Below are 27,945 nucleotides of genomic sequence, written 5' to 3' on the forward strand. Positions count from 1 at the left end.
TCAAACGTTTACATACCCTTGATTCTCAGTGCTGTGTCGTTCCCTGAATGATCCACAGCTGTTTTTTTGTTTTGTGATGGTTCTTCTTGAGTCTCTTGTTTGTCCTGAGCAGTTAAACTGTCCAACGTTTTTCAAAAAAATCCTCCACGTCCTGCACATTCTTCAGTTTTCCACCATCTTTTGCATATTTTAACCCTCTCCAGTAGAGCCCTGCATTTTTACGCCCCTAGGGCCGGGCTTCAGGCCAATTTTCCCATCATACCTCAAACGCAGGCCGGGCTTCGGGCCTTTTTAGGCTTCTCCTTCATTTTATATTTTAGACATTCAATAATTAAAAGAAACAATGAGATGTGCTGCGCTGGTGGAAACAACATAAGACCATGATATCGCGAGGCCGCAACTGTCAAGACTGACTCTCACAGTGTTTAGAGGACGGCGCTATGCAACACGCATCGCCGCAAATGAGTAAAGCAAGCCAACACGCAAACTGCCACAAGTGAAACTGAAAATAAGCTAAGTTTTAGATGCTAAAAAACACAACCATCTTCATTAAAACTAATGAGACTAAAGGCTCTTACCAGTGTTTAGGTCGCTCGTTCTCATAATGCGGTCTTTGATGTTGAAATGAGCTGATGAATAAAATGCTCATATCGGTTGCTTTCGTTGACATGAACTCTGTTAAATGTGCATATAGCAGGGGAATTGAAGATCGGATTTATATTCATTTCGCAGAGAGGTGTAAGGTAAGACAACCAGCATTTTTTTTGTTTTTTGTTTAGATTGTGTAGCCCGTTTCGTTTGCGCGCGCCGTTGCGATCTGCCTGCTTCATCTGGTCAAAAATGCCTTTTTACTGTGATGGTGGTGATAGTAGGCTAAACGTTTAACGATGCTGTAAGTGTTTTATATGGATTTTATAAGCAAGACAAGTCAAGTGTTGATTTCAGAGGCTAAAGCGCTGGGTTAACTCACTGTCGGCCGCTGGCCGTTTGGTCGTCACTTTAAAAAGCAAAAACGTTAATTTAACAAACAGAAAAATGCTTCGAACATTTTATAAATTAACTTAATAAAGAAACGAAACGAAATATATACCTAACTACTTTGACAAGTGTTAATTTGAGAGGCTAAAGCGTTGGGTTAACTCACTGTCAGCCGCTGGCCGCTTGGTCGTCACTTTAAAGAACAAAAACTTTAATTTAACAAACAAAAAAAATGCTTCAAACATTTTTCTAAATTAACTTAAAAAAGAAACGAAACGAAATATAACTACTTTGACATTAAAAACAAAACTGAACTATTTTAATGGCTGCAACTAATGTGTAATAGGGAGGAATTAAAAAAAAAAAAAACACGGGCTCGGACTCTGGCTGATAATTTTGATGAGCTGTCGGACATGGGCCGGGCTAGGGCCTCAGCATCTCGGGCCAGGGCCGGGCTAGGGCCTCAGCGTCTCGGGCCAGGGCCGGGCTAGGGCCTCAGCGTCTCGGGCCAGGGCCGGGCTAGGGCCTCAGCGTCTCGGGCCAGGGCCGGGCTAGGGCCTCAGCGTCTCGGGCCAGGGCCGGGCTAGGGCCTCAGCGTCTCGGGCCAGGGCCGGGCTAGGGCCTCAGCGTCTCGGGCCAGGGCCGGGCTAGGGCCTCAGCGTCTCGGGCCAGGGCCGGGCTAGGGCCTCAGCGTCTCGGGCCAGGGCCGGGCTAGGGCCTCAGCGTCTCGGGCCAGGGCCGGGCTAGGGCCTCAGCGTCTCGGGCCAGGGCCGGGCTAGGGCCTAGTTTTGAGGTCCGTGCAGGGCTCTACTCTCCAGCAGGGACTGTATGACTTTGAGATCCATCTTTTCACACTGAGGATGATTGAGGGACTCAAACAAACTACTAAAAAAGGTTGAAACGTTCACTGATGCTCCAGAAGGAAACACAATTCTTTAAGAGCTGGGGGTGAAAACTTTTGAACAGGATGAAGATGTCCAAATTGTTCTTATTTTGTATAAATATCTTTTTTTTTTTTTTTCATTCAGTAAATTGACTGGCCACTAGGGACAGGCTCCAGAAGGGAGCAGAATCTCATTGAGCTCCATGTTAAAATGCCCAACTTTACAGCAGAAAAACACATGTTTACAGTCTGGTACAAATTGTGGTTTTGGTCTATACGGCTAATTTTGCCCTTCATGACAACTGTGAGGGGGGTGATTTTTTTTTTATAACTCATTTGTTTACATTATATAAAGCATTAAAGTTCTGCATAATTAAGAGCGTGGCCACTTTGAGTGACAGGTGGATAGCCGTTTGTCTGCTGTCTGTTAGTCATCGCGTCACCTCAGCTCCGCCCACGTCCCGCCTCTTTGCCCGTTTTCTTTTATCTGGGAGTGACGGCAACGGCGAGCTCGACCCTACTTTACGCTTCAAAACTGCTCTTCAGAATCCTATGGGTGACGTCACAGACACTACGTTCATATTTTTTTACAGTCTATGGTTTGAATTCACCACATAATTAATAACATCACTACTGCGAGGTCTGGTGTGGAGCGTTCAGCGCAGAATTCTCTGTTATAAACCATAGATATCAGATCAAACAGCGCTGACGTGGAAACCAGGAGAAACGTTGGGCTATCTGTGCCATGAACGAAGTTCAGGGATTTCGGTCCACAAATCACCAACACTCACCATGGATTTGATGTAGTAACACCACATTTTATTGTGGATGAAATATTCGAATGTTTTACTTTATTCATCTCAGCCTTTTGAGAGTGAAATTCAAGTGCTTGACACTTTTTCTAGCACTTCAAAGCTCTAAATATTACCTGATTTTAATGTTATTTATTTTTAATATGATGAGTTGTAAAACTAAAAGTTTAAAGGTGTAGGAAAACACTTTGTGGCAAACAAGAACTTTTATTTAAAAGACCTGAAAGGACCACTATAACAAGTAGATGGCGGCAGAGGAGCACTTAATGACTTATTTCCACTGCTTTCCTAATACAGGTGCATCTCAATAAATTAGAATGTCGTGGAAAAGTTAATTTATATCAGTAATTTAACTTAAAAGGGGAAACTAAATATTATATAGACTTATTACATGCAAAGTGAGATATGTCAAGCCTTTATTTGTTATAATTTTTATGATTAGGGCTTACAGCTTATGAAAACCCCAAATTCAAAATCTCAAAAAATTAGAATATTACATGAAATCAATAATTAAAAAAAAAGGATTTTAAATACAGAAATGTCGGCCCTCTGAAAAGTATAATCATGCATATGTACCTTTTGCATGAATTACCATGAAATGCATGAAAGACCAGGATGCTTCAATAGTGGCCTTCAGCTCTTCTGCATTGTTCGGTCTCATGTCTCTCATCTTTCTCTTGGCAATGGCGTCAATTTCGCAAAAACTCCCATATATCGCAAAAAGGTTTTTACGCTCGCATGAGGTGGTTTTTCAGGCAATTCGAAAAAGGAAATTTTTCGCAAAACTGCAATGGAAACAGTTTTTCCGCATTTACAGGTAACCTGGTACGGTCACGCATTGCTCCCACATAGGGCCTACATATAATTTTTTTTTCACTCAAGTATGTCTAATAACGAGATCTTATGTCGTTAAAACAATATATATTTTCTCCTAATAAGGAAAGTGGCGTAACTTTATAATGACGGACCCCTGTGCAACCACAAATATCATAACTATCTATATAGGCCTACTGTAATTAAGACATATATTCAAGAAATATATTAAAACAGAAAGACGCAATAGTTTCAGCCTTACTCAAAGACGGAGGAAACTGAGGCCAGTTACGCACGTCAATCCATTCCCGACGATCTTGGTTTGCTTCTTATTTATTAAATATACAGCCAAATATTTGATTAAACATTGATCAAAATTAAAATACAATTTATACAAAACGAAATTAATTTTAAAGAAAGACTTTCTAGAAAACACAATTCAATGAAGTGCTCAAAATCCATGTCTCCAGACATATGCACATCTGATTATGTGCCTTACTCATGCTGCTCACTTTCATAATCAACATATGAAATTAAAAGATTATAATATTTAGACATAGCCTAACTATATGAAACTAAATAGGCTATGTTTTCTTTAACCCTCTGTCCGACGAAGTCGTCGGCGCCTTTTAATGTTTTTTTTACTTATTCCAGCGGAGACAACTCCCAATACTCTAAATACTTTTAGCCATACAGATAAGTGCAAGAAATAATTATAAACAGTAAACTGTCTGCTTTTTTGTTTACACTCACAATAACAGCAAATGCCGTGGACTCAGAGAACAGATTATTTTGCACTCCACTCCAGACGCTGTCTTCATTTCAAAAATATTATTTATTTATTAAACGCAAAGTTTTTCATTTCAAAAGCATTTCTAAATTCAGTTTATATTTCCAACAAACGAAATTCCAAGCCAAAATAACGAAGTGGTAAAAAAACCTTTTAGTTACCACCATGCAAATTCAAACTTTTCGCTCGTCTCTGTATGTGGCAATGCGTCACAATAACCTGGTGTATGCGCGTAATGGGAGCGGCAGCACTGTATGTGCCGCTCAAGTATAAGGTGCTTTCCTTGCCATCAGTGCTTGGATAACACGAACGTCTCTTTCCATTAAAAATAATGGCGTGGGGTGGCTGGGATATACATAAACCTAACAACATACATAGCATGATCACGAGAGGAAAAAAATTGTTTTAGTCGCATAACATCACGCTGTCATATCGCAATATTTTTTTACCGACTTTTAGAAAATATCGCAAAAGTTTTGCGCAAATCTGTAATGGAAACGCGGCTAGTGATGGTTTTCTGCACAACTGTCAGGTCAGCAGTCTTCCCCATGATTGTGAATTGTAATGAACCAGACTGAGAGACCATTTAAAGGGTCAGGAACCCCAGTTTTGGATTAATTTGCTGATTAGAGTGTGACACTTGGGGTGTGTCTCAATCAGCTCCCTAGTTCAGGAGTCAGGGCACTGATCAGGACATAAGTCAATGGGCTAACTCCCTGATCAGTGCCCTGACTACTGAGCTGGGAGCTGATTGAGACAGATTGTCCACCAAAGCGTTTTTTCACGCAGCTGGCTGGCGTATTCAATTGTTTTCAAAGGGAGCGCCGCATTTTTAGAACACCATGAGCGTAACGATGCGCTGAGCGAGTATTTCACGCTCAAGCACTGAGCGTTCAGCGTTTTTTACTGGTCGCAGAGAGTTGAAGAATATTCAACTTTGAGCAAAACGCAGCGCTCATCACTGTCACTTTTAACCCAACCGTCCAATCACAGTAGAGGAGGGGCGGGACAAATACAACACCGACCAACCGCAACATTCATTCTGCTTGTACTGTACAACATCACATACAGATGACAACAAACAGTATTGTTGGCAACAACGGAACAAAATAATTTTAAATAAAGCCAGAGCGAATACTTTACATTGTATCAGCATTCTTATATAATCAATACAGAAACAAACTATCTGTGAAATTTGATACTAGCAACACTTCTGTGGATATTCATAACCAGCAAAGAGTCTCAACTGAAAAAAACACTGCGCTTCCAAAACGTTCTCAAGCGCCCACAGCGGGGCGTTTTCAGCAGAGCATCTAGTGTTTTTTCAGCCGGCTAAAAACGCTTTGGTGGACACGCGGCCTTAGGCTACGTCTACATTAATCCGGATAGATTTGAAAACAGAGTTTTCCTTTCAAAACGCTCTCCGTCCACACTTACGTTTTCCAAAAGTTTCTCATCTACACTGAAACGTAAGTAAATGCCAAATCCAACTTACTGCGCATGCGTAAAACCTCATAAAAGCTCACTGAGATGATACAGACATCATAAAGTTATTGCACAATTCTTCCGGCAGGATCATTTTATTTAGCAAAATATCTAACCATTCACTGATGCGTCCAGGTCGCACTCTGTCAACCATTATTATGTTTGGTCTAAAACGCAACTCCACTCTGAAGTGACTGAAGGACTGAAGTGTGCAAAGTAACATTTTTGAGCAACTGTGCGAAAGTGAATAGCACATAACTGGCACAATAGTGGTATAAACATACATATCTATTCGTACAATATGCGTAACATGACTAAACATGCGTCATCGTTTTCAAATACCTCCATCTTCACAGTCCACAGTATGACGCGAAGACAGCGTTTTCAAATGTATCCGCTTTGGAGAGCGTTTTCAATAATTTGGTTTCTGGTACAAATGTGATTGCATCATGTCAAATTGACTTAAAACATTTGCTCTTTGACTTAACTTGATGTTTTTATTTTGAAATAACATGTTTCAATCAAGTAACCCAAACAAACAGGGCTTTCACTTCCCATCATGCTTTGCAAAGGGGCTGAATTCGGAGAGTAAATGTTTAAATAAAGTGCTATTTTATGCAATTTTAACAATATGAGAAAATGGAGAGACTTTTTAATGTTTAATGTTCTGTTATGTTGGTATTTAAAAGTTTCTGTTATGTTAGTGTTTTTGGGAGGTTACCATTATGGTGAAGTGTAGAGCATGTGCTTGGGTTGAGGACCTATTCTACTCATTTATATTCACTCACCTAAAGGATTATTAGGAACACCTGTTCAATTTCTCATTAATGCAATTATCTAATCAGCCAATCACATGGCAGTTGCTTCAATGCATTTAGGGGTTTGGTCCTGGTCAAGACAATCTCCTGAACTCCAAACTGAATGTCAGAATGGGAAAGAAAGGTGATTTAAGCAATTTTGAGCGTTACATGGTTGTTGGTGCCAGACGGTCTGAGTATTTCACAATCTGCTCAGTTACTGGGATTTTCACGCACAACCATTTCTAGGGTTTACAAAGAATGGTGTGAAAAGGGAAAAACATCCAGTATGCGGCAGTCCTGTGGGCCAAAATGCCTTGTTGATGCTAGAGGTCAAAGGAGAATGGGCCGACTGATTCAAGCTGATAGAAGAGCAACTTTGACTGAAATAACCACTCGTTACAACCGAGGTATGCAGCAAAGCATTTGTGAAGCCACAACACACACAACCTTGAGGCGGATGGGCTACAACAGCAGAAGACCCCACCGGGTACCACTCATCTCCACTACAAATAGGAAAAAGAGGCTACAATTTGCACGAGCTCACCAAAATTGGACAGTTGAAGACTGGAAAAATGTTGCCTGGTCTGATGAGTCTCGATTTCTGTTCGAGACATTCAGATTGTAGAGTCAGAATTTGGCGTAAACAGAATGAGAACATGGATCCATCATGCCTTGTTACCACTGTGCAGGCTGGTGGTGGTGGTGTAATGGTGTGGGGGATGTTTTCTTGGCACACTTTAGGCCCCTTAGTGCCAATTGGGCATCGTTTAAATGCCACGGCCTACCTGAGCATTGTTTCTGACCATGTCCATCCCTTTATGACCACCATGTCCCCATCCTCTGATGGCTACTTCCAGCAGGATAATGCACCATGTCACAAAGCTCCAATCATTTCAAATTGGTTTCTTGAACATGACAATGAGTTCACTGTACTTAAATGGCCCCCACAGTCACCAGATCTCAACCCAATAGAGCATCTTTGGGATGTGGTGGAACGGGAGCTTCGTGCCCTGGATGTGCATCCCACAAATCTCCATCAACTGCAAGATGCTATCCTATCAATATGGGCCAACATTTCTAAACAATGCTTTCAGCACCTTGTTGAATCAATGCCACGTAGAATTAAGGCAGTTCTGAAGGTGAAAGGGGGTCAAACACAGTATTAGTATGGTGTTCCTAATAATCCTTTTGGTGAGTGTATACCTACTCTTTTAACTTTAAAAACTTAAACTCTAACAGGTCTTTCCATTTTCTTAAAAACACATAAAACTTGGGCAAATCTGCACAAGGGCACCAGTCTGAACAGCAACAGCACTGGTTGGCTCTACAAGAGTAAATTGTGTTCAGGAAACATTCACAGAATACATCAAATGAATCTGGTGTGATCTCATTCACTTTGGATGAATTTTACTCATTATCGTTTTATTAAGTTAGACCAACAAGCTATTTTTTTTTAGTGTACTCGTTGAGTTTCATGGAATAATAATGAATGTGGCTTCAGTTGAACTTGATAGGTTTTAATAAGCAGTTTTGTCTCCAGTCTTTCACTGCTTGCAATAACATTTCGAAGGATAATAACCTCAGATTGATTCCAGGCTCACAGCTGCTGTGATTAACTTGTTGTGTTTTGAGGTGATAGGGCTCATTCCGTCACAGAGGATTGTTTGAAACAGGAAATAAACACAGAGTCCGGAGCTATTTAAGAATGAAGTGTGTCATGCATGTTTACTCATTCACGTTAGTCATTTCCATTGCTTAGTCACTCTGTTACATTTACGTCTGTGGATGATATGCAGCGTGGATCAACTAAAACAGGCCTAAAACTGTTATGACAAACAAAATATTTATGATCTAAATGAGATGGGATTTTTAAACTGAAAAATGTGGGTGGAAAGTTTAATAGAATTTTACTGTTTCACTTTACATAAAATGTATGTATAATGCATTATAAAGGTATTCATTTATTGATATAGAGATATAAACTCAGGTACGATTTCGGATGGAGCCAATGTTTGCCTGCTTATCATGGCCCTTTTAGCCCCTGCTGGTCGATCTTGTAACTACACCATCTTCCTGCATATGCATCTTTCTCCATAATAATTATAATATCTTATAATATCTCTTGGTTGTATGTGTCCGTTTCAGCCTATCTCCTGGCCTGAGGTCAATGGTGTTGTGCTGAGTTACTCTGCGTCCTGTCACAGTGAGCTGGATTCATGGACCTGCGGCCCTTTAAACGCATCCAGAAGCTTCTGCGTCCTCGCCGTCTCAGCCGATCCCTGTAACTGCCGCCTGACGGCTACCAACTCTGTTGGGACGTCTCCTCCAGCGCACATCTACATACCTGCACACACAGACGCAGGTAAATCACTGATGTGATGCTTCAGCGTGTATGGGAGTTTCAGTGAAATTAATGTGTTGGAAAATGCAGCTAATAACCAGTGGTTTCTAGCTGGTCCAAACCGGTGGTCATTTATGGTCACTAGTTGGTCAAGGCTGGTCTTTATGCAACTTGCTACATTAATGTAGAATTTAATGTGCATCACAGGTGTACATATATCATATTTTTCAATTAATTTGAATGTGGTTCAAATTATATAATGTGGTTATCTTATATAATATAATTACTATAATATAATAATATATGTACATATATCATATTTTACAATGAATTTGAATGTGGTTCATCCAAATATATTTTAGAATCTGTTATCTTTTATATAATATAATATAATTACTATAATATAATATAATAATATATCTGTACATATATCATATTTTACAATGAATTTGAATGTGGTGCATCCAAACATATTTTAGAATCTGTTATCTTTTATATAATATAATGTAATTACTAAAATGTAATATAATTACTATAATATAATAATATATCTGTACATATATCATATTTTACAATTAATTTGAATGTGGTTCATCCAAACATATTTTAGAATCTGTTATATTTTATATAATATAATATAATAACTAAAATATAATATAAATTATTATTATATAATATAATACTATATCTGTACATATATCATATTTTACAATGAATTTGAATGTGGTTCATCCAAACATATTTTAGAATCTGTTATCTTTTGTATAATATAATTACTAAAATATAATATAATAATATATGTATATATATCATATTTTACAATGCATTTGAATGTGGTTCATCCAAACATATTTTAGAATCTGTTATATTTTATATAATATAATATAATTACTAAAATATAATATAATTACTATAATTTAATATAATAATATATCTGTACATATATAATATTTTACAATGAATTTGAATGTGGTTCATCCAAACATATTTTAGAATCTGTTATCTCATATAATATAATATAATTACTAGAATATAATATAATTACTAGAATATAATATAGGCAAGGCAAGGCAAGGCAAGTTTATTTGTATAGCACATTTCATACACAGTGGCAATTCAAAGTGCTTTACACAGAAATGAAGTTAAAATAGTCATAGATGACAAAATAAAATAAAAAAATATATATAGTATAACAGTTATAATAGGAATTAACAGGAAATAAAAATAAAGAAAAAATAATAATTAAAAGCTAGAAATAAAACAGGGTTAAATTGAAACACATAATTAAAGTGCAAGCAGTTCGGACAAAGCACAGAGCTCATTCAGTAAATGTATAAGATAAGGTGCAATCAGTCAGACGTACAGTGGCATAGCTCATTCAGTAAATGCACAGCTGAACAGATGTGTTTTGAGTCTGGATTTGAAAGTGGCTACTGTTGGAGCACATCTGATCTGTTCAGGAAGCTGGTTCCAGCTACGGCTGGCATAATAGCTAAAAGCAGACTCTCCTTGCTTTGAGTGAACCCTTGGTATTTCTAACTGACTTGATCCTGATGATCTGAGTGATCTGTTGGGTTTGTATTTAATCAGCATATCTGCAATGTATTGAGGTCCTAGGTCATTGAGTGATTTATATTCAAGTAATAGTACTTTAAAATCGATCCTAAATGTAACTGGAAGCCAGTGTAAAGATCTGAGGACTGGTGTGATATGGTCATATTTTCTGGTTCTGGTCAGGATCCTGGCAGCAGAGTTCTGTATGAGCTGCAGCTTTTTAATGGTCTTTATGGGAAGGCCAGTGTGAAGACCATTACAATAGTCCACCCTGCTGGTGATAAAAGCATGAACGAGTTTCTCTAAGTCTTGCCTGGAAATAAAGCTTCTAATTCTTGCAATATTTTTCAGATGATAGTAAGCTGATTTAGTTATTGCTTTGACATGGCTACTGAAACTCAGGTCTGACTCCAAAATCACACCAAGATTCCTGACTTGATTTTTTGATTTTAGACCTTTAGCCTCAAGATATGCGTTCACCTTGAGAATTTCATCTTTGTTTCCTAATGTAGTGATTTCAGTTTTGTCTTTGTTTAACTGAAGAAAGTTTTTGGCACATCCATTTGGTGATAGGGCTAAGTAGATCTGGGTGTCGTCAGCATAGCTGTGGTAAGCCATTTTGTTATTTTTCATTATTTGGCTCAGTGGCAGCATGTACAGGTTGAATAGGAGTGGTGCAAGAATTGACCCTTGTGGGACTCCGCATGTCATGGATGTCCACTCAGACTTATGGTCACCTATACTCACATAATAACCTCTCCCTTCTAAGTATGACCTGAACCATTTGAGGACCATTCCAGAAAGCCCAACCCAATTTTCTAGCCTGTCAAGAAGTATGTTGTGGTCAACAGTGTCGAATGCAGAACTGAGGTCCAGTAGTACCAGAATTGATGTTTTGCCTGTATCTGTATTGAGGCGAAAATCATTTATAATCTTTATGAGCGCTGTCTCTGTGCTGTGATGCTGTCGGAAACCAGATTGAAAATTGTCAAAGTATCCGTTTGAGTTCAAGAATTTGTTCAGCTGACTGAAAACAACTTTTTCAATTATCTTGCCTATGAAGGGGAGATTTGAGATTGGTCTGTAGTTGCTCAGTATGGAGTTATCCAGATTTCTCTTTTTCAGGAGAGGCTTTACTACTGCAGTTTTAAGGGAGTTTGGAAAAGTCCCAGAAAGAAGTGAGGCGTTTACCACTTCTAGGAGATCTGCTTCTAAACAGTTAAACACACTTTTGAAAAAAGAAGTGGGGAGTGTGTCAAGGGCGCAGGTTGATGTTTTAAGGTGCTGTACCGTTTCTTCTAAAATTTTACCATCAATTGCTTCGAAATCAGTCATGATAACTTTATGAGGTTGTTGTCTCATCTGACTCACCTCAGAGCAACTAAACGATGTGCTGATCGCATTTCTGATATTAATGATTTTCTCGGAGAAGAAGGAGGCAAACTCACTGCATTTGCTGTCTGAGAGCATTTCACTGGGAATGTGACTCGGGGGGTTTGTTAGTCTCTCTACAGTAGCAAAAAGAGTGCGCGTGTTGTTTATGTTTCTGTTTATAATATTTGAAAAGAAGGTCTGTCTAGCTTTGCCTAGTTCCACATTGAAAGCACGAAGACTGTTTTTATAGATGTTGTAATGGACTACAAGTTTTGTCTTACGCCACATGCGTTCAGATTTCCGGCATTGTCTTTTCATTAATTGCAATGCTGTTGAGTTTCTTCAAGGTGCTTTTTGTTTGCCACTCTTTTTTTCTGACTTTCACAGGAGCAATATCATCAATTACACTCTTAACTTTTGAGTTAAAAGAGTCAAAGAGAAAATCAACAGAGTCTGCAGATATGCTTGGTGTTAGAGATATAGCCTTCATAAACAGCACACTAGTGTTCTCATTTAAGCATCTCTTTTTGACAGAGACAGATCTAGTTTCAATGGCAGGAGAGATTGATATATCAAAGAAAATACAGAAATGATCAGACATTGCCACATCCTTAATAACTATCGATGAAATGTTTAGCCCCTTACTGATGAGTAAATCTAGAGTGTGTCCACGATCATGTGTGGGTCCGTGTACATGTTGTGTCAAATCAAAAGTGTTAAGAACAGTCATGAGATCTTTTGTTGTACTGGATTCAGCATTGTCAATGTGAATGTTAAAATCCCCAGCAATAGCAAAACAGTCATACTCAGATGAGATTGCTGATAACAGCTCTGTAAAGTCATCAATAAAGGCCGGAGAATATTTCGGAGGCCTATAAATAATGATAAGCAGGATGCGTGGTGCACCTTTTAGCACAATGCCCAGATATTCTAGAGACAAATAATCACCGAATGATACTTGCTTACATTGATAAACATCTTTAAATAGAGCAGCGACCCCCCCCCCCCCCTGGTCTGGAGACACTCATAAAAGTAAAGTTAGGAGGGGCTGTTTCATTGAGGACTGTTGCACTGTAGCTGTCTTCTAGCCACGTTTCATTTAGAAGCAAAAAATCTAGGTTGTTTGTGGATATTAATTCGTTGACTAGAAATTATTTGTTTTTAAGTGAACGGATGTTTAAAAGTGCTAACTTAACAGTATTAATTTAAATTTTTTCCCCCACAGTAATCTTAGTTTGACAAGTAACAGGCAGCAGATTAGATGGGTTTGCCATACGGCCTGAGAAAGCCTTGGACTTTCTATCACGTAACAGAACAGAAATAGAGAAAGAAACAGGCACACTGGATTCACGCATGTTTTGTAAACATTTGATAAGATTGCTGTTGACGTTGCGAGGACCCAGTACACGTCACTGAGAGCTGGTATCAGTTGTTTTTGGTATAATAATATATCTGTACATATATCATATTTTACAATGAATTTGAATGTGGTTCATCCAAACATATTTTAGAATCTGTTATCTTTTCTAAATATAATATAATATAATCTTGTATAATATACTTTTTTTTAAAGCATTTCATTCTCAGATTTATTTTAAAATATATATAAAAAAATGATATACAAACTTTTTTCATTGATTTTTTTTTTTGGCCAAAAAATTCAAACAGTTGCTCGCTTTTATTCTGAATTCATGACATCCTGCTAATATGATGATTTGTGGGAAATTCTGCACAAGTATTCTTAAAACAACATCATTATCAGAAACCTTGCGGTCATTAATCCCATTTCCTGTCTTAGAAGAACTCCTTCCCCCTCAGACTTTCAACGTCACCCCATTGGACGACACTCGCCTGAAGGTGGACTGGACAGCACTGAACCAATCAGAGAACGGCTTTGTGCTGCAGTGGAGTTCTGTGCCTCGCAATGGACCAGCTGGTCTGCACTGGGAGCCTATGAATGAAACTGCAAGAAGTTTTACTCTCACAGGTCTGACCAATCACTTTAACTCCTGTAAAATGCGTCATTTTGTTGTGGCCCGTTGGTGTGGATCACATCACAAGTTACTGATGACATTAATAAATGTCTTTATTGACTTCATATATCTTTAATAAGAATAAGAATACAAATATTTGACAAGTTTTCCTTCTTTTTCGTCCTTAGCTGAAAAACCATCCCTGCTTTTTAAGATATTGCCATCTTTTACTTGATAGTTTAATCAAATAACTAGCACAGAATAGTTGTAGTACAAGTCTATGTTTGTGTTTCAGGTCTTCTGCCAGAGGTCCCATATAATCTGTCGCTCGTGAGTCTGTATGAGCGACGAGCAGGAAGGGACATGTCTGTCATTGCCTTTACACGGGAAGGAGGTCAGATATTACACTAAAACATGTTCATTTATTGGAACTGAAGGTTTGTTATTGTAACTGCAGTATTCGTCAGTTGTCATAAGCCATGCTCAAAAAAAAAAAGAAAAGGGAAAGAAAAGTACAGAACAATGATCTTTAGAGAAGAATGGGGCTAGTTGTCACACATGCTAATGTATATATCAGGTATAACTGTAAGTTTTTGTGGCAAAAGTCCAAATACATAATTGTTTTAATATTTACATTTAGCTGAAAAGCCATTAAATACACTGCCCGGCCCAAGAAAAAGAAGTCATTTCTCATGCCTCGTAGACCTCGTTAAACCGCCCCCTCCGCTACAAGTTCTAATACTCATTTCAAATTTAAAGATGTCAGCCAATCACAACAGTTGGCGTTTTTACTGAAGTCTCACAGCAGACACGCCCCTTGAAACAGGGCATTCAGCCAGAGGGCAAACATAAGTATAGAAAAAATGCCTTTTATTTCTAAATTATGACATTTTATGATGTAAAAATCATACTAACAATACTGTATAAGTACACCTCAGAATACATTATAAAATAAAATAATAAATACATGCCATGGGACCTTTAAACTTTCCACCCACTTTTTTTAATCCCTCATTTAGATCATAAAGATTTAAATAGGCAAATGATTGGATCATTATTGCAGTTATTATTGTGTTTCTATCATGTTTGGCAAGAGTTCTTCTAATCCCCTAATTGATGGAGTGTGTAGCTTTTAGTTTTTTAAAGTCCCCATGAAATCCAAAACGTTTTTTGGCTTTCAGTATGAATATGTTAGTACTACTGTTATCTATAAGCTAGTATTCAAAACTTGCAGTGTCTCACTTCCGCCAATATGGTTCAATGATTTTACATTTACATTTAGTCATTTAGCAGACGCTTTTATCCAAAGCGACTTACAAATGAGTGCAATAGAAGCCACTTGGACAGTCAAGGGCAACAATATGCAAGTGCTGTAACAAGTCTCAATTAATCTAGAACAGAACACATAGGACTTTTTTTAATATATATTATTAAATAGACAAACAGAAAATGAATAGAGTGATAAGTGCTATTCTTGATTGGTCAGGTGCTGCTGGAAAAGATGTGTTTTTAGATGCACAGAGCGGATCATGTGATCGAGTCGGTCCAGAGACACGATAGCACAGAGCGGATCATGTGATCGAGTCGTCCAGAGGCACGATAGCACAGCGGATCATGTGATCGAGTCGGTCCAGAGACACGATAGCACAGAGCGGATCATGTGATCGAGTCAGTCCAGAGAGACGATAGCACAGCGGATCATGTGATCGAGTCGGTCCAGAGACACGATAGCACAGAGCGGATCATGTGATCGAGTCGGTCCAGAGAGACGATAGCACAGAGCGGATCATGTGATCGAGTCGGTCCAGAGACACGATAGCACAGAGCGGATCATGTGATCGAGTCGGTCCAGAGAGACGATAGCACAGAGCGGATCATGTGATCGAGTCGGTCCAGAGACACGATAGCACAGAGCGGATCATGTGATCGAGTCGGTCCAGAGACACGATAGCACAGAGCGGATCATGTGATCGAGTCGGTCTAGAGACACGATAGCACAGAGCGGATCATGTGATCGAGTCGTTCCAGAGACACGATAGCACAGAGCGGATCATGTGATCGAGTCGGTCCAGAGACACGATAGCACAGAGCGGATCATGTGATCGAGTCGGTCCAGAGAGACGATAGCACAGAGCGGATCATGTGATCGAGTCGGTCCAGAGACACGATAGCACAGAGCGGATCATGTGATCGAGTCGGTCCAGAGACACGATAGCACAGAGCGGATCATGTGATCGAGTCGGTCTAGAGACACGATAGCACAGAGCGGATCATGTGATCGAGTCGTTCCAGAGACACGATAGCACAGAGCGGATCATGTGATTGAGTCGGTCCAGACACACGATAGCACAGAGCGGATCATGTGATCGAGTCGGTCCAGAGACACGATAGCACAGAGCGGATCATGTGACCGATTCGGTCCAGAGAGACGATAGCACAGAGCGGATCATGTGATCGAGTCGGTCCAGAGACACGACAGCACAGAGCGGATCATGTGATCGAGTCGGTCCAGAGACACGATAGCACAGAGCGGATCATGTGATCGAGTCGGTCCAGAGTCACGACAGCACAGAGCGGATCATGTGATCGAGTCGGTCCAGAGAGACGATAGCACAGAGCGGATCATGTGATCAAGTCGGTCCAGAGACACGATAGCGCAGAGCGGATCATGTGATCGAGTCGGTCCAGAGAGACGATAGCACAGAGCGGATCATGTGATCGAGTCGGTCCAGAGAGACGATAGCACAGAGCGGATCATGTGATCGAGTCGGTCCAGAGGCACGATAGCACAGAGCGGATCATGTGATCGAGTCGGTCCAGAGACACGATAGCACAGAGCGGATCATGTGATCGAGTCGGTCCAGAGGCACGATAGCACAGAGCGGATCATGTGATCGAGTCGGTCCAGAGACACAACAACACTGAGCGGATCATGTGATCGAGTCGGTCCAGAGAGACACGATAGCACAGAGCGGATCATGTGATCGAGTCGGTCCAGAGGCACGATAGCACAGAGCGGATCATGTGATCAAGTCGGTCCAGAGAGACACGATAGCACAGAGGGGATCATGTGATCCGGTCATTCCAGAGAGACGATAGCACAGAGGGGATCATGTGATCGAGTCGGTCCAGAGAGACGATAGCACAGAGCGGATCATGTGATCGAGTCGGTCCAGAGGCACGATAGCACAGAGCGGATCATGTGATCGAGTCGGTCCAGAGAGACGATAGCACAGAGCGGATCATGTGATCGAGTCGGTCCAGAGGCACGATAGCACAGAGCGGATCATGTGATCGAGTCGGTCCAGAGAGACGATAGCACAGAGCGGATCATGTGATCGAGTCGGTCCAGAGAGACGATAGCACAGAGCGGATCATGTGATCGAGTTGGTCCAGAGAGACGATAGCACAGAGCGGATCATGTGATCGAGTTGGTCCAGAGAGACGATAGCACAGAGCGGATCATGTGATCGAGTCGTTCCAGAGACACGATAGCACAGAGCGGATCATGTGATCGAGTCGTTCCAGAGACACGATAGCACAGAGCGGATCATGTGATCGAGTCGTTCCAGAGACACGATAGCACAGAGCGGATCATGTGATCGAGTCGTTCCAGAGACACGATAGCACAGAGCGGATCATGTGATCGAGTCGTTCCAGACACACGATAGCACAGAGCGGATCATGTGATCGAGTCGGTCTAGAGACACGATAGCACAGAGCGGATCATGTGATCGAGTCGTTCCAGAGACACGATAGCACAGAGCGGATCATGTGATCGAGTCGTTCCAGAGACACGATAGCACAGAGCGGATCATGTGATCGAGTCGTTCCAGACACACGATAGCACAGAGCGGATCATGTGATCGAGTCGGTCTAGAGACACGATAGCACAGAGCGGATCATGTGATCGATTCGGTCCAGAGACACGATAGGTGTGTTCGGCATTGGCTGCGGCCGGATGCAACTGATCGGTGAGAGTAGCCGCGTGCAGGCGGGGAGGAGCTGCAAACACAGACGTGAAGTCGGACACTTTCTGCTTCCCGCAGTGACGCTCGCGCTGTGTTTGCATACTTTATCACAGCTGAAGTGAAATAAATGCAATATTTGGCCATACACAGATGTTTCAGAGACATTATTGTCATGTAGTACTTTATGCACTTCTTAATACAGCGTGTGTTTGTACAAGAATAAAGTTCAACATCTAACCCTACACTTATTTTGATAAACATGACAGTATAACATAACATATACACATCTGGAGCCGATTCACCTGTGAAAATGATTCTTCATTCTTTCACAACCTGAGCCTGTTGAATCTTGACATTGTCATCCTGGAATATGGCCATGATGTGTCTTCCTACATGGTTGTTTAAGAAATGAAAAGCTACACACTCCATCAATTAGGGTTAGAACTGTTGCCAAACATATGACATGATAGAAACACAATAATCCCTGCAATAATGATCCAATCACAGGCTCTTGAGCATTTGCCTATTTAAATCCAAACAGCGACTTTTTTTTTTTTTTTGGTCGGGCAGTGTATGTTGTGGAAGATTTATATTTATGTATATAAAAGTATATATAGTATGTTATACAGTATTTCATATATTTCACCTCATATAATGTGTGACAACATGCCCCAGTCACTCTTAAAGATATTTACAAAAAAATATATAATCTTGCCCAAATTAAGATATTTGGCATTTAAAAAATACAAAGGGACAAGAAAAGGTTGTTAACCAAAGAAAGGCTGTCATTATAATAACGAATAATTATAATAATAATAATAATAATAATAATAACGATAATTAAAACAGTGCAGCTGCTCATGAATTTGCATAATGTTTGACTGCACATCAATCCAGCTCAAGGCAACACCTGCATTTAAATATCAAGATGAACACAATGAACAGTGTCTGTATGTGCATGTCATTAAGTAAAATCATTGCTGACGTTGCGAAGGCAAAAAAAAAGTGTTTTTTTCCAACTGCAATAACTATGTTAAACTCTGATATAACTCTGATAAGCTATGTTGGCAACGTATGACACATTGTTCAACATTCTGTACATTTGTACAGTAATAATTGTGTTGGTTACTCGTGCATTTAACACTGTATATTGCATTTTGCCAGTATTCTGAGTGACTTTTCCTTAGCTTTTATATTGCATTTATCTATTGTATTGTTATGCTAATTATTATATGCACTTTGCTTTATTTTAAATTGACTATGGATTTTTATATGCACCTTTGGGGTTGTCACAAGACTAAATTCGTTGTGCTAAAGTGCTTGAATGTTGAATGCACTGACTGATGTGTTCCTGTGTGTCAGCGCCCTCTGTCGGCCCAAAGACGAAAGTGCTGAAGACGAGCAGCGGTGGTGTGGTTCTGAAGTGGGAGCCTGTTCCTATAGAGGAACTCCATGGCTTCATCCAGCATTACACTGTTCTGTACAGTATAAATGGCAAAAGTAAGATGCATACTTTTCTTTGCAAAATATTGAAAAGCTATTCCTCGAAAAAGTGACGACAGACCTTTCATGGAGTTTGTGTCTGTATCTGAAGCTGAGGAGGTTCGCGCTGATGTGGAACAGATATCTCTGAGTGGACTCACAGCAGGAACCTATAACATCTGTGTAACGGCTCATACGGCAGCAGGGGGCGCCACCGGGCCGTGGCAGATGGTGGCTGTGGGTAAGAGTGATACATTCATGCTTGCCTGCATAAACACAATGTTATCTTTAAACCTGTTTGTGTGTGTCCAAAGGGCTTGAGGATGTACAAGTGATCCCCATACTGCTGTGTGCACTACTGCTGGGTTTCCTCATACTAATAATCCCATTATGCTTGAGAGTAAGGTAAGAGAGAATGTGTAAATAAATCCAGATTCAGTTATTAAAGTACCCTGTTATGCTATTTTAAAGTTTCCAAATTTAGCTTTGGAGTCTCCAAAAACAGGTTTACATGCATCAAAGGTCGAATTTTCTCATAATATTCATTGCACATCACCACAATATGCTCTCAAATGACTCGTCTCTCTAAATCCCTGAGAAGACTGCACAGTCACAGTTTTACCCCAACTACAGTTTTGCCCGCGCATGCACATTTCGTCGTGAGAGTTTTATGTCGTTGAGATGCATGTTACAGCACTGGAAGAAAATAATTTCCTGACGTTTTCAAAATGCTCTTCTTGCACTTATTCATGTCAGAGGTTAGGGACAACAAAAACGCTAGTGTGTCATCCTTTTATAACCCTGAAATTTGAAAAAAAAAAATTGTATAATTGCGCTTGTATCATTTTATAGTTAGTGATCAATGGTAATGGTAAAATAACGGTATGTTTAAAATGTAAATTTAATAAATAAATGTAAATTAAATTGTATTCTAGGTTATGTCTCCAACAAATAAATAATATGCTCACACTTTCAGCCTGTTTGAAATTAAGTTTTATTTGAGTTCAAATTTATGCATTTACCCCAGGCGGAATTAATTAACTACAATCAAGAGTTATCTTGACTTTAGACTAATAATTACCCCGAGTGTCTATTCGAAAGTTTGTTTGTTATACCAGGGTTTGAAAAATCAAGTGTGTTATTATACCAGACTGTTCGCTTTTGGAGGGAAAACGTAAAAGATTAAAGTGTTCATGACACAAGCATTGTTTTATTTCAAGAAAGGAGCCTGAAGGCCTGCGAGCAACTGCATATGCATAAAATAACAGCAGAAGCAACCAGGGGCGTGGGAAGATGTTTTAGGTTGGGGGTGCTGTGGGTGTTATTTTTGTGACTAATATTTTTAACACAAAAAAACCTGCCTACCTTACCAAGCAGAGCTTCATTCATGAACTGCTCACCGGTAAAATGACGTGCGCGCAAATCCCACTCCGACATGATATTTCTCTGTAGCCTACTTGTCGCCATTAAAACACGTATTTAGTTTCGGTTTAAATATTATAATGTTATTTTTTTATTTCATTTACGTTGAAAAGTGAACAGGACACATAAGACGCATAATATGTCAGAAGACATGGGGGTCAGAAATTATTTTGAACACTTAGCTATTCAATTTTGTTTTGTTGAAAGCCTTTCTTTAAAGTGAATTTCGTTTTGTATAAATTGTATCTTAATTTTAATCAACGTTTTATCAACCAAATTGCCCGGATTTAATAAATAATAAGCAAATATAGCAGCAATGACATGGAGGCGGCGGCGCTGCGTGAACAACGGCTTAAATGAACAACTACTAGAAAGAAAGAAAAAAAACTTTAGTCAGGGGCAGCCCTAGTTATTTATTTCAGATAGACCTGTATTTGATCCAGCATGTCACAAAGGGAGTTCTGGGCTGAGCGCGCGGTGCTGAGCGGAATGAGCTTCAGAAATGAACAGAATCTTCAGAAAGGTGCTCCCCACAGGAGGAAATATTACCGCTCTTTCTACGCACACACCGACGCAACAGTCAAAATATGACCTCATGTACAACCCCAAATCAGAAAAAGTTTTTTTTTTTTTTTAAAGATTTATAAATTTACTTTGACTTGTATTTCATTGCAGACAATATGAACACAAAATATTTCATGTTTTGTCTGGTCAACTTCATGTCATTTGTAAATATGCATCCTTTCCTGTCATTCAGATCTGCAACACATTTACAAAAAAGTTGGGACAGTAAAGCATTTACCACTTTGTAATGTTGCCATTCCTTTTCACAACACTTAAAAGACGTTTAGGGACTGAAGACACCAAGTGATGAAGTGTTTCAGGTGTAATTTTGTCCCATTCTTCCTGCAAACAAGTCTTAAGGTGTGTCTCAACAGTACGGGGTCTTCGTTGTTGCATTTTGGCCACACATTCTCTATTGGAGACAGGTCGGGACAGCAGGCAGGCCAGTCAAGTACCCGTACCCTCTTCCTCCGCAGCCAGGACTTTGTAATGTGTGCAGAATGTGGTTTTGCATTGTCTTGTTGAAATATGCATGGACGTCCCTGGAAAAGAAGGCAGCATATTATGCTCCAAAATCTCTATGTACTTTTCAGCATTAATGGTGCCTTCACAGAAGTGCAAGTTACCTTTGCCAAGGGCACTGACACAACCCCATACCATGACAGACCCTGGCTTTTGGACTTGTTGCTGGTAACAGTCTGGATGATCCTTTTCTTCTTTGGTCCGGAGCACACAGTGTCCATTCCTCCCAAAAAATACCTCAAATACTGATTCATCTGACCACAGTACACGTTTCCACTGTGTGATGGTCCATCCCAGATGCCTCCGAGCCCAGAGAAGTTGACGGCGCTTCTGGACACTGTTAACATAGGGCTTCCTTTTGGCACAGTACAGTTTTAACTGGCATTTGTGGATGTAACTACGTATTGTGGTACTTGACAAAGGTTTGCCAAAGTAGTCCTGAGCCCATGTGGTGATATCGCTTCTAGATGAATGACGATTCTTGATGCAGTGCCGCCTGAGGGATCGGAGATCACGGTTGTTCAGCTTAGGCTTGTGCCCTTGTCCTTTACGCACTGAAATTCCTCCAGATTCCTTGAATCTTTTAATTTTGTTATGCACTGTTGAATGTGAAATATCCAAATCTCTTCCTATCTTTCTTTGAGGAACATTGTTTTTAAACATTTCAATAATTTTCTCACGTATTTGTTGGCAAACTGGCGATCCTCGGCCCATCTTTGCTCCTAAAGGATTAGACCTTTCTTGGATGCTGCTTTTGTACCAAATCATAATTACAATCACCTGTTGACATCACCTGTTTCAAATCACATCATTATTTAACCATTTTACCTCATTACTAGCCCTAAATTGCTCCTGTCCCAACTTTTTTTGAAATGTGTTGCAGGTCTGAATGACAGGAAAGGATGCATATTTACAAATGACATGAAGTTGACCGGACAAAACATGAAATATTTTGTGTTCATATGTATCAAGTCAAAGTATTTTTAGAAATCACTTCTTTTTTTTATTTGCGTTTTCCATACTGTCCCAACTTTTTCTGATTTGGGGTTGTATGTATTAAAAACATAATTCAACATATAAATAATACTTAATGGGCCACTTAAAATGTTTATTACAAATAAATTACTAAATTCTAAAAATTCTACAAATAAATGTAAATGAACAAAAATTTGCATTGCATTTGCAATCCTTCGAAACCAGGGGGTGCTGCAGCACCCTCAGCACCCCCACTTCCCACGCCCCTGGAAGCAACAGTAACCATTAGATAGTTTTAGGACAGAACAGTAGCGAAACTGCGCATGCGCAGGCAAAATTGCTGGGGTGAAACTGTGGCTCTGCGGCTCTGCAGACAGATATGATTGGAATCCCTCCTTTCCATTAGCCTACTCTGCTCTGATTGGTCAGATGGCCCAGTCTGTTGTGATTGGTCGCATATTTTGGAAGCTAAACACCCATTACCATAAACTTCAACTCCGTCAGGAGGCTTCCTCAAGCTCAGCGATTGTACACATTGTAAAGACAGTAGCGATTACGTCAATTTTACATCAATCCCAGCGCGAGTCTGAATCGATGATGACACATTGGAAGAACTAGTTATTAAATCCGAACCTTAAGCAAGACGTTTCTCAGTGGTACGCTACTCAGTTTGAGGTACATTATGAGATGTTTCAACTGTAATTCCTCACCATCAGCATTAACAAGTGTGTACATCAACAAACCTGTGTGTGTATGTGTGTTTCTAATTTATTGCGGTGCACAAGAGGGAACTGTATCAGTAACAGCACATACGTTAGCCGAGCACTAACGTGAATGACTGATGGAACATTCAAGTTTTCAAATCAAATCTTGCTCCATTCATTATCTTTACTCAAAGTAGTGAGAACGACAGACAATCTGCATATATAGACACAGTTTTATGTAATAGTGGCCCACAGCTGATTTACAGTAGTATTTCAGTAAGAGTTAGCCGGTTAGCCAGAGACCTACACGATATGAAACACAATGAGCAATATGCTAATGTTTCATCTTGGTGTCACAACGAAACGGCTTGCGATTCGTTTAAAAAACTAGTTGTTTAATTGACTCTTACTTTTGAGAGACAATAACTTTATATACGGTGTACTTTTAGATTTAGAACTTTGCAGGATGTTTTCAGTCACTTAGAACTATGTTACACTACATGAAAGGTGATTTTCAACAATCCATAATAGCGGCACTTTAAATCTATATTCATTCAAGGAGAGCATTAATAAACATGGTCCAATATTTATGCATCTCAGTATAAACAATCTTGATAGCATATTAAAAACACTTTGCAATACAGTATGATATGATAACATACTAGCATGCCGTTCTTATTATCTCTGTATTAATGTTTGTTTAGGATTAAACAGTGTCTGTGTCCGACCGTACCAGACCCCTCAAAAAGCAGCTTGTCCGTCTGGTCTAACACCAACCCATTTCAGGTAAACAAAACCCTAGTTATAGTTATTCAGCATGATCAGTGTTTCTTCAATACAACCCACATGCTGATAGGAGGAAATAAATACACCTCCTGGCATTGATAATCTATAAACTAAAATATGAATCATTTTTGGGAAATTAATTGTATTTCTTGCAGCAGTCTTAAAAGAAAATTCCTTCCAAATTAATGTCCAAAGATGTGGCCTAAAAAATGTGATTTCATCACTTTGCTTCTCAAGTAAATGTATCTTGATTTAAGTGTTTAGATATTTGTACTGGAGAAAGAAATACTGTGGACAAAAATGTTTAATAACGTTACAGTAGACAACAGTGTCAGAGAAAAGTATACAGCATATGATAAAATACATGATATGATGTATGAAGAAAACAAAGTAAAATCCTGGTAAATATATGGAAAATTTGGAAAAAGCATGTTAGAATGATCTCTGGAGAATCATGTGACACTGAAGACTGGAGTAATGATACTGAAAATTCAGATTTGCATCACTGGAATAAATAACATTTCAATATTTATTCAAATAGACAGTTCTTTAAATTTCTAATAATATTTCCACAATTTTGGATCAAATAAATGCAGCCTTGGTGAACATAAGAGACTTCTTTTAATATATATATATATATATATATATATATATATATATATATATATATATATATATATATATATATATATATATATATATATATATATATATATATATATATATATATATATATATATATATATATATATATATATATATATATATACACACACACACACACATTTATTTGATCAAAAGACAGTAAATACTGTGAAATATTATTACAACTTAAATTAATTGGTTTCTATTGTAATATATTGTAAAATGTAATTTATTGCTGTGATGCAAAGCTGAATTTTAAGCATCATCACTTCAGTCTTCAGTGTCACATGATCCTTCAAAAATCATTCTGATATGATGATTTGATGCTCAAGAAATATTTCTTATTATTATTAATGATAAAAAAAAAATTATTTAATCTTTGATGAATAGAAAGTTCAAAAGAACAGCATTTATTATAAATAGTAATACCTTTTGTAATATTTATTAATTTCTTAAATGTCTTTACTGTCTTTTTTATGAATTTACCCTTTGCTAAATAGAAGTATTAATCCCCCCGCCCCCTCCCCCCCTACTTTTTTTTATCTTACTTACCCCAAATTTTTGAATGGCAGTGTATCATGATTTCCAAAATAAATAGATAAATAAATAAACATGATCCTTCAGAAATCATTCTGATATGATGATTTGATGCTCAAGAAATATTTCTTATTATTATTAATGATAAAAACATTTTTTTTTTTATCTTTGATGAATAGAAAGTTCAAAAGAACAGCATTTATTATAAATAGTAATACCTTTTGTAATATTTATTAATTTCATAAATGTCTTTACTGTCTTTTTTATGAATTTACCCTTTGCTAAATAGAAGTATTAATTTCTCCCCCCCCCCCCTTTTTTATCTTACTTACCCCAAATTTTTGAATGGCAGTGTATCATGATTTCGAAAATAAATAGATAAATAAACAAATAAAAGGAATCTAAATATAAAATGATTTTAGAATGATTTCTGAAAGATCACGTGACTGAAGTAATGATGCTGAAATTTCAGCTTTGCCATCAGAGGAATAAATTACATTTTAAAATATATTATAACAGAAACCAGTTCGTTTAAATTGTAAAAATATTTCACAATGTTACTGTTGTTACTGTATTTTTTATCAAATAAATGCAGCCTCTGTGAGATTAAGAGCATGTTGTTAAAAACATTTTAAAAAATGTAATGTTTCCTAACTTTTGACCGGTAATGTATATATATTTGTATGTGTGTGTGTGTGTGTGTGTGTGTGTGTGTGTGTATATATATATATATATATATATATATATATATATTTATATATATATTTATATATATATATATATACACGGTAGAGAAAGATCGGTTTCATTATGTTTTCTCTTCTATTTTCAGCAGCATAAGCTAACATCCACCATGAGCTCCATCATCTCTATCAGTCAAGCTACAAGCTATCAGTGTTATGGTGAGAAAGACTACGTGCCGGTTCAGGTATTCCCCTACCACACTGTTCGACTGGAGGACAATGAGACCAACGGCCCTTCCACTGGAACATACCTGGACCCCAAACCAACACCAACTCAAGCTTCCCCAACACATCTCCTCAACCAGAGCTACGCCAAACCAGAACAAGTCCTTCCTGCTGGATATAAAGAACACTCATCGACTGATCTCTTGCTTGATTCACTCGTCAGCTCTAAAATGAATCAAGTAGATTTAAGCAGCTACATCCATGTGTCCCAGAGCTACGTGCCATTTGTTACAACCGTAGACGCATACAGAACTCTTGAGCTTGGCGAGTGTTCGCACTTCCTGCAGGTTTTACCGGAGGACACCAGCATATAGTTCACCACAGCGTAAACAACGAGTCCTACGTGACTGGGGTTTCACAATCTCACTCTCTCCTGCCAGCCCGCCAAAACATGTGCCCTCATATCACACACCATCTTTGTGTGCTTTCTGATTGACTGATATACGCGGGCTTGGGAAGTAACAGAATAGCTGATGCGGCATAGTTGGGATGTAAGCTGGATGCAACTTGTTGCTCTGCGAACTGTGTCCAGTGTCAGCCTCAGTTCATTATAAAAGTTGCACTGGATTTACAAACGTACAAACTAGCTGGTAACTTTTTCCGAGCAACATTTTTATCTGAGCACGTCCCGTCAGATCTCGTCGAGGTCAAGGACGTCCAAGGAAGTCAGAACTGCTCCACATGTGACAGCTCTCACAAAACCACTTTGATGTCAAGAAAACAAATATGCATAAATCATTGATACCAGTTGCAAGTTGCTTGGAAAAATGCTTTGAAACCTATCCACAAAATGCTTTGAAAACTATCCACATTATGTTACTTTCACATTGTGAGATTTGGTTTACTGTCACATACTGTTTTTAGTAAGTATTGTGCTTTTTAAGCCCTCCATTTTCTGTTGACACAGTCAAGGACAAACAGTCCCAGACGGGACAACACTTTCCCCATCGTGGGACTGGTTACATCACAGACACATCTTGGAATTATACAGACCTGTTTAACTTAAGAGGAACCAAATGATCCTGTCTATTATCGTGCATTGTGTGTTTCCGACTGTAGCACTGCTCCTTACATTAAACCTGTCGTCTCCTGCTTTTCACTCTGTCCTGCCTCCTTTCTAGCTGATTTTGGATATCAGATGGAACTCAATCTTAATAGGTTTTGGATATCTGACAGAACTTAATTCTAGTTTCGTATTTACATTTATGCATTTTGGCAGACGCTTTTATCCAAAGCGAATTACAGTGGACAATCCCCCTCAAGGACACACTGGTGGTGACCGCTGGGATCGAACCAGCAACCTTCTGCATATCAGTTCCATGGTTTAACCCACTGGACCACCAACTCCATATATATCAGACAGAACTCGTTTTTTTCGAACTGATTTTGGTTATCAGAAAGAATGCAGTTCTAACTGGTTCTGGGTATATGACAGAACAATCCAGACAAAACAAATAACTTCTGATGGGATCTGGTAACAACAATGGATCTAACTAATCTAGATCCAGTCTTTTTACAAATTATTGTTTCATTAGCCTATACACCGATCAGGCATAACATTATGAC

The 27,945-nt window shown here is 38.9% G+C and overlaps 1 protein-coding gene across 5 annotated transcripts in view; it reads left to right on the forward strand.

The window, feature by feature from the left end:
- The window catches only part of LOC307127679 (interleukin-6 receptor subunit beta), a 48,118-nt gene extending 20,641 nt beyond the window's left edge, over nucleotides 1–27,477 (forward strand). For 3 of the 5 annotated variants that reach the window (XM_079819075.1, XM_079819076.1, XM_079819077.1), the window contains 8 exons: nucleotides 8,707–8,923; nucleotides 13,629–13,817; nucleotides 14,099–14,197; nucleotides 19,137–19,274; nucleotides 19,369–19,497; nucleotides 19,571–19,661; nucleotides 24,148–24,229; nucleotides 26,244–27,477. In XM_079819075.1, the coding sequence (XP_079675201.1) occupies nucleotides 8,707–8,923; nucleotides 13,629–13,817; nucleotides 14,099–14,197; nucleotides 19,137–19,274; nucleotides 19,369–19,497; nucleotides 19,571–19,661; nucleotides 24,148–24,229; nucleotides 26,244–26,693 (1,395 nt within the window). In that variant the 3' untranslated portion in view covers nucleotides 26,694–27,477. The remainder of the gene's footprint in view (nucleotides 1–8,706; nucleotides 8,924–13,628; nucleotides 13,818–14,098; nucleotides 14,198–19,136; nucleotides 19,275–19,368; nucleotides 19,498–19,570; nucleotides 19,662–24,147; nucleotides 24,230–26,243) is intronic. The other 2 variants (XM_079819078.1, XM_079819079.1) reach the window with 1 other exon arrangement.
- The last annotated feature ends 468 nt before the right edge of the window (nucleotides 27,478–27,945 follow it).

This window comes from Gobio gobio, assembly GCF_949357685.1.
Source record: "Gobio gobio genome assembly, chromosome: 6".
In the NCBI taxonomy this organism is placed as follows: domain Eukaryota; kingdom Metazoa; phylum Chordata; class Actinopteri; order Cypriniformes; family Gobionidae; genus Gobio; species Gobio gobio.